Below are 8,339 nucleotides of genomic sequence, written 5' to 3' on the forward strand. Positions count from 1 at the left end.
TTTTTTTTTGATGAATTACCGCACAGTAAGAATACAGTGTGATTGATCCGTCACTGCCATCTGTGGAGCTGAGTCAGCCAGATCCCGAAGCATCTCATCTCGTGATTGATTTAATTACTTCCGTGAAGGTCTAAACAATAGCTCTCACTCATTAAAACATATGACTTTGGGTTCAATTGCACTTTTACCCCCTTTTCCTCCTAAAAAAAAGTTCATGTTTAATTTTATAATCATAAGAAATCTGCAGATGTTTCTCTCATTTGTGATCTCAGCAGCGACTTTCCACTTCAGCTCAGAAACTATTTATTTCCTTTTCCCTCATTACCTTAAAAAAAATAAAAACCTCACATAACATATATGAAAAGTAGCTGCTCCATCCTTTAACCTTCCTGTCGTCCTCCACATCTGTTTTGACTGTTCCTTCTTTCCTCCCTTCCTTCCTTCCTTCCGTCTGTCCTTCCTCCTTCCCTCCTTCTCTCTTTCTTTCCTTCCTTCCTTCCTTTCCTTCCTCCCGTCCCTCTTTCCTCTGTCTGTCTTTCTTTCCTTCCTTGCTCCCTTCCTCTTTTCCTGTCTCCCTCCTTCCTTCTTTCCTCCGTCCTTCCTTCTTTCCTTTGATCCCTTTCTTCCTCCCTCCTTTCCTTTGATCCCTTTCTTCCTCCCTCCTTTCCTTTCTTCTTCCTTCCTCCTTTCCTTCCTCACCCCCTCCTTTCCTTCCTTCTTCCTCCCTTCCTTCCTTCATCCCTTCTTTCTTTCCTTCCTTCCCTTCTTTCCTCCCTCCTTTCCTTCCTTCTTCCTCCCTTCCTTCCTCCTTTCTTTCCTTCCTTTCCTCCCTCCTTTCCTTCCTTCTTCCTCCCTTCCTTCTTCCTCCCTTCCTTCCTCCTTTCTTTCCTTCCTTTCCTCCCTCCTTTCCTTCCTTCTTCCTCCTCCCTTTCCTTCCTCCTTTCCTTCCTTCTTCCTCCCTTCCTTCTTCCTCCCTTCCTTCCTCCTCCCTTTCCTTCCTCCTTTCCTTCCTTCTTCCTCCCTTCCTTCCTTCTTCCTTCCCTTCTTTCCTCCTTCCTTTCCTCCCTCCTTTCCTTCCTTCTTCCTCCCTTCCTTCCTTCATCCCTTCTTTCCTTCCTTCCTTCCCTTCTTTCCTCCCTCCTTTCCTTCCTTCTTCCTCCCTTCCTCCTTTCTTTCCTTCCTTTCCTTCTTCCTCCCTTCCTTCCTCCTCCCTTTCCTTCCTTCTTTCCTTCCTTCCTTTCCTTCTTCCTCCCTTCCTTCCTTGACTCGAGGACAACAGGAGGCTTAAAAAGTATCTGTGTGACTTCCTGTAACTTCCTCCTGTTTAAAACTGAAACATCCCTCATTATTTACTTTGGAGCTTGAGGTTATAACACAATCTACATTTTGCACCTTTGTAGAGCAATATCCTGCAAACATGAAAGAATGTGGATGAGTGAAAATGTGCGGTACAGTAGTTTGACAGACTCTTGCATTTTCCTCATTATTTTCCTCTCAGTTTATTTTGTTATTACTCTTCCTTCTGATCTGCTCACTTATGAAACTGAAGGTCAGGTGGATACTTGAGAAACACATCTGCCGGCTTTTTAAATTGTTAAACGGAGCAACGACTGATTCATTGTTATCTGTATATGAACCAAACAGCTCAATAAAAACACGATTATACTAAAATGAATGTAGTGATTTTTAATTAGGGGAGGCAGTCCATTTGAGGCGAAGCAGTCCATCTCCTGTAAAAAACTCTGAAGGAAACTCTGATGTAGTGTCCAATACTTCAATTAATAATGTACCATCACAAGCACTTGAACTACTTTTTGCTCAATATCCTGACCTGCAAAGCTCCACAAATATAAAAAGATGTGCAACAGAAGTACAGCTTAGTTAGTGTTGGCTCAAAATGATGACACATAAGAAATATGAATGTCCTGCTCACTGTATACGATATTTCCGAAGGTTTATCATGTAGGAAAAGTGTTTAACCCTCCTCGAAGGAAGGAAGGAAGGAAGGAAGGAAGGAAGGAGGAAGAAGGAAGGAAGGAAGGAAAGGAGGGAGGAAGAAAGGAAGGAAGGAAGGACAGGAGGGAGGAAGAAGGAAGAGAAGGAGGAAGAAGGAAGGAAAGGAGGGAGGAAGAAAGGAAAGGGGGGAAAGAAGGAAGGAGGAAGGAAAAGAGTAACGCAGGAGAGAAGGAAGGAGGGAAGGACGAAGGAAAAGAGCAAGGGAGGGAAGGAGGAAGGGAGGAAGAAGGAAAGAAAGGAGGGAGGGAGGAAGGAAGGAAAGGAGCGAGGAAGGAAGGAAAGGAGTGAGGAAGAAGGAAGGAAGGGAGGAAAGAAGGAAGGAGGAAGGAGAAGAGGAAGGGAGGAAAGAAGGAAGGAGGGAAGGAAGGTCAATTTGAGTATATTTAGACACACCTAAAGTATAGTAGTCTCTGAAACTGAGCATCTGTTTCTCTCCCTCTCTCCATCTCTCCATCTCTCCATCTATCTCTTGACCCTCCTCCCTTTTTCCTGTGTAGGTTCACTTGTTGAAGGACCAGCTGAGTGCGGAGGCCACGGCTCGGCTGGAGGCCCAGGCTCGAGTCCACCAGCTGCTCCTGCAGAACAAAGACCTGCTGCAGCACATCTCCCTGCTGGTTAAACAGATCCAGGAGCTGGAGACTAGGATGTCTGGACCAAACTCAAGTGAGTGGCTGTGAATGAATGAATGCTTCTCACACTCACACATTTATGGGACACTTTTGGCAGAACGCAAAGCCGTGGAAGACTTTTTTTTTTTTTTAAGATTTTGTTGGCATAGACGCCTTTATTTAACAGTAGACGGACAGGAAACATGGGAGTGACAGGGGGGTGTGACATGCAGCAAAGGACCTCCGATCGGGATTCGAACCGGGGTCGGCTGCGTATATGGCATGCGCTCTAACCACTCGACCACCTGCGCGCCAGCCGTGGAAGACTTTTTAATGTGAAGTTTGTGACCTACAGAATAACAGCCTCTCCTCAACCTGTTCATCTCTTCCTTCTATTAACTTTTTCAGTGGCAATCTGATTGTGGAAGTAAACATTTATTCAAACTATCAAAAGTTGAATCCTTCACTTGAAATTGTATTTTCCTTTTGTATTTCTTCTTTTGTACCATATATACAGTATATAAATATATTTGTACAATCTTAGCATAATGCAGAGAAATAGAGGCACACAGAGGGCACATACATCTTCAAAGAGGCTATAAACAATCTAAAAATGTAATTTCAGCTATTGAAACTGTGGCCAAGATCTGAATTAAATAAACTCCCTGATAAACAATAATGGGATGCATGTATCAGATCCTTTTTATGTGATACATTTAGTGCTTACAGTAACAAAAAAGTTGCTCAAAACTCCTGGATTCACATGAAAAAGAAAACTTTCCTTCTTGTCCCATGGGATAATTATTAGTAAAAAGCTTTTGTACTGTAGATATCATACTAACAATGTAACAAACAACAATGAATTACAGTGTGTGATACTATAAAAGGCTTTCCTGTTTGTTTAATCACACACTCCATAAAACACAATGTACTTGTTACATAAGACCAACTCTCAAGGTCCACTGATGTTTATGCCTCAAATCAAAGTGATTAAAGAAAATGGCATAGAACAAAGTGATTATAAAAAGAAAAAATGCATGGATAGAAAAATAAAAGAATAATACACAGAGTTGTACAGTGTTAGAGAGACATGACATATTAAACCTGTCCTTAGTTTAACCGATAACAGATGTTCAATAAACGCAGAATCCCTGAGAAAACCTCTTTAGGAAACAATTTTGAAGCAACTTTGATTGATTTGTCTGTAAGGGGTTATCCCACAGGCAGTGTTGGGAAAGTTCACGTTCTACATGAACTAGTTCAGTTCATAGTTCATAATTCCAAATTATGAACTAAGTTCACAGCTCCAAAAAATGAACTAGTTCAGTTCTTTTTTTTCAACACGTTGCGAACTATACTCTTTTAAAATTGTTGCCACAGCCAGCAATTATTTCATTAGTTTAACACTGAAACTATGTGTCAGATTTCATCCGTTAGATTGTTCCCTTCCTTGTCGATTTTCTCATAAAAATCGCTAAGATAATTATATGATACCTCCTTATGTCCACATGCTGCTGTCGCCTCCATGCTGTTTTTTGTTTTGTTTTGATGACGTCAGTGCGACACTGGCTGCCGTTGCCTTTGGTTGCCAGATCCACTCAAGTTGAGCTCTACTCAACTGTGGCGCTCTCGCACTTGTTAGAATCTGGCACAGACAAAGAAGCACACGCAACGGTTGGGCAACACTTTAGTGCGGTGTGTTTTTTGCCTGAACCTTATTGAACGAAATTAAAACGTGACGTTCACAGACACCAGAATGAACGCGTTCATAGTATCGTTCATCAGGCAGAAATACCGTTCGTTCGTTCAAGTTCACCAAAATTATGAACGAGTTCATGAACTTTCGTTCAATGAACGCGTTCATGCACAACACTGCCCACAGGGTGCCTGGGGGTAAAAAAAACAATTTAACCGTCCTGTTGTGCTCCCGGGTCAAATTGACCCCATCTCTTTTGACTGTTCCTCACTTCCTTCCTTGTCTCCTTCCTTCCTTCCTCATTCCTTCTTTCCTCTCCTTACTTCCTTCCTCTTTTCCTCCTTCCTTCCTTCCTTCCTTGACCTGAGCACAACAGGAGGGTTAAAAAATGTAAAAAATGACAATTAGATGAGATGAGGAGAGAAAGATGGAAATGACAGAAGCAGTTACACACACATCCGTACGAGGAGCTGAGAGACATTCAGCACTGCAGACCTAGACGGGCCTCTAAATGGAAGTCCCTACATTAAAGCGTCTGAGTACCAGTGTGACTTTATGCCGTCTCTCTGTTTATCACGCTCCACACACACACATGCTCCGTCTCCGTTCTCTCGTCTACGACCCCCCTCCTGCGTCCTCCGCTTCCCTCTGTCTCTCTCTCTACTCTCGCAGCCTCGTTTATTTTTAAGCCTTGTTCATCACCATTCAGACGAGCAATCTTCTCGGCTCCATCGCGGTCCGGCCGGCCCTCCAATTGTCACCCTGCGGGAAACAATCTTTTATCTTATCAGCCGACATTTTCAGAAATTCAGCGGGGAAGAAATACAGTCTGATTGCCGCCTCGGAAACGTTGGACATTTTAATTTTAATATGCACCTCGTTCTGCTCAAGGTCGGGAATACTTCTCTTGAATTCAAAGTACATCTCAAATGAATCTGAAATAAAAAAATGGCTACCTTCTTTTAAAATATTTCCAACAATAAAACCTTTCTCAAGAGACATTGAAACTGATAACATTAGTATCTGCTGCATCCAACATTTCTTGCAAAGCCATCACTAATGTTATCAGTTACACCTCTCCTTTTCCTGCTATCACAAGTCAAAGTGTCCCTCATGAGAAAGCTCTATTTCACAGCCTTTTTCACAGCATGAAACATTATTGTCCGCCTTTTATAGATGAAAAGAAGTTTGAACTCCATGCAGAAGCTCTCAGTCCAGTTCAATGCACAATCAGTAGAAAAGCTTTTAAAGAATACTTCACTGATTTAGTTTTTCTTCTTCTTTTGAGCATCACATACTCGCCTCTAGGCATGGGCCGGTATGAGATTCTGACGGTATGATAACCTTAGCTAAAAATATCACGGTTTCACGGTATTATGATTACGGCTATAAAATGTGATATTTTGAAATGTCTGTATTTAAAACCAAAATTTAAATACAGACCATTGAACAGTCTTTTTTTTAAAAACATATATAGAACATGATCGAACATGAGTAGATATGTATTTAAAATAAAAAATAACTGAATTCTTTCTAAATAAAAAATATTTAAAAAAAAAAAAATAAGTGCAGTCCTTAATGCAGTCCTTTAACTGAGGCTAAACCTGCAGCTCAAGTCACAACATTAATGAATTATTTTTTGTGAAAAAAACAACACAAAATGACTTTACCTGTGGCTCAAGATCAGAACATAAATAATTTAAAAAAAAAGTAAAAACTAGGGCTGTCAAACGATTAATTTTTTTAATCGAGATTAATCTCAGAATTCCTGTTATTTTACATTTGAAGGCAGTTTTAAGCCCATAATGTAAAGCATTTCTTACCAGAGTGTCTTAACTGGGAATCAATCACGGCTCTGCTGCGACTCCCACACTCCAAAATGGTCCTTTGGTGGAGCTGAGGCTGGCTTGGCTGCACCTGGATGTTTAGCGTGGAGGTGCTAACTCAAACTCCACGTACTCCGGTGGTAGTTAAACTCTGTTTAACACAGGTTGCATTTTACTTTTGACTTGTCAACTGAAGCGTCTGGAAGTGTTTTAAAGTTAAACAAGCCGTTCAAAAGTCCAGTAGCTCTCTTACTTTCCATCAGCGCGGTAGGTTTACTGCAGGAGGCCACTTCAAAGCATAGCGCTACAGCTAGAGGAGCCGTCTACGGGGGAGTAGAAGGGACAAAAAGGCTTGCAACATTAAAATGCGATTAAAAAAAAAAACGTGTTATGGATTGCATTAATGTAATTGCGATTAACGCGTTAACGCTGACAGCCCTAGTAAAAACACTTCTAAGATAAATATAAATAAATGCAGGCAGGAGCTTAAAACTGAATCTCAACATTTTTTGGAGACTTGCTCACTATCATATTGGATGTTTTGCCTCCTCGCGCTGCCACGTAGGGACATTCTTCCGGTATCCAGCCCATGCCTACTCACCTCCTGTTGGCTCTGAAAAGTTTTTAGCTTTCACTCTATCGGACCATTTAAACACTCCTCGCTATTGATCCAAATGTTCCAAACTTCACCAATAAATTGATGAATATACTTTGCGAAAGTTTTGGAGTTTTTCAAACCTATGAAACAAAGCGATCAATAGCAGAGAAGTGGACTGTGGTGAAGGAGGAGTGCTTTTTATTCAAATTTAATGTAACTGATGTGAATGCAAGACAAATACTGCTGCTGCTGCTGCTGCTGTCCTTCATGAAGGATCAAGCTCCAAACTTTTCAGAGCCACATTTCTTCACTGAGTATTTGATACAGAAAAGATGAAGTATTCCTTTAATGTATCTTTCTCTCAGTATTTGAGCTCCAGGTCTGCACTCGGTGCCCATAAAGAAGGAAGCAAAACGTGCTTCACTGAGCAGCCCTGATGATGATGAAATGCTTTGAAATATGTTTTTTTTTTCTTTTTGCTCACCCAATACAAAAATGCATTGATTTATTGCTAACTGAGTGATTGATTTGGTGAGAATTTCTCAAGGAGCAGTAATCTGCTCCCCCACAATTCACAGATACCTATATCACATATAACGTACATTACTCTTCCTCTCAGTCCAACAGCTGGGATGATAGTGGAGGAATTTAAATCAAGGTACCGTGACGTTGTGAAGCAGTAGAGGAGGACGCAAATAAATAAAAGTTAGAAAATAGAACTCTCTTTTTTCCATTGTCTCTCTCCTTTACTTTCCATCTTTTAAACCTTTTTACCTCTTTTTTTTCTCCAGTGGGATCCCAGGACAGTTTGTTGGAGATCACTTTCCGCTCCACGGTTCCCTCGGTGATCTGTGACCCCACCACGCCTAAACCTGAGGTGTCCACCCTGAACCTGCCCCAGCTTGGCGCCAGCGACGGGACCAGCAACGTCTTCTCATCTTCCAACGGGACTCTGGGAAGCCCGCTAGGTAGGGACCAGTGTCTTCTCAAACTGGAGTGTTTCCGTTTCCTCCCTGGACCCCCGGGGCCTCCGCCGCCTCGACTCCCCTCGCCTCCTCCTCCGCTCAAGCCCAATAGCCCAGAGAGCAAAATTCAAGAAGTGTCCGATAGCACGACGACACCGTTTTTGGCCCACGATGTGAAATCTCTGAGCTGCTTGGACTTTGCCAGGTTTCGCGAGTCAGGCATCGCCTCAGAGTACGAGTCGAACACAGACGACAGCGATGACGAGGGGGAGGATGAGGAGGAGGAGGACGAGGACGAGGATATGGAAATCTTTGGTTGGGGGACAGACGAGGAAACGCTGAGGCTGCTAAATGTTCTCAACAAACAAGGAACTCCCGACTGTCTGGGAGATGAAATCGCGGTGTAACACACTAACCACTAACCTGCTCCCACTGAAGAACCCCCTACTGTCGAGACTAAAACACGGTTTAGCCTTTACCTGTCCCTTCACTTCAGACCACTCCGTAGGAATAACATGTAGCACACTAACCTCTGTCAAACGTGCACAGTTATATGTACAAGGCTTACATCAGTATATTAGTTTGTTAGTATACCAGGTACAAACAGTCAGTCAGTGCCGTCCACCTCTG

At 42.4% G+C, this 8,339-nt stretch overlaps 1 protein-coding gene across 1 annotated transcript; it reads left to right on the plus strand.

Annotated features, from left to right (window-relative positions):
- Nucleotides 1-2,513: 2,513 nt before the first annotated feature.
- On the plus strand, nucleotides 2,514-8,116 carry LOC128354833 (carboxyl-terminal PDZ ligand of neuronal nitric oxide synthase protein-like; the record flags this gene model as incomplete). Its single annotated transcript, XM_053314981.1, has 2 exons — nucleotides 2,514-2,679; nucleotides 7,536-8,116. Coding segments are annotated over 2 exons (747 nt in total), but the record flags the coding sequence as incomplete, so codon positions are not given.
- Between the last annotated feature and the right edge of the window lie 223 nt (nucleotides 8,117-8,339).

This window comes from Scomber japonicus, unplaced genomic scaffold (genome assembly GCF_027409825.1).
Source record: "Scomber japonicus isolate fScoJap1 unplaced genomic scaffold, fScoJap1.pri scaffold_676, whole genome shotgun sequence".
In the NCBI taxonomy this organism is placed as follows: domain Eukaryota; kingdom Metazoa; phylum Chordata; class Actinopteri; order Scombriformes; family Scombridae; genus Scomber; species Scomber japonicus.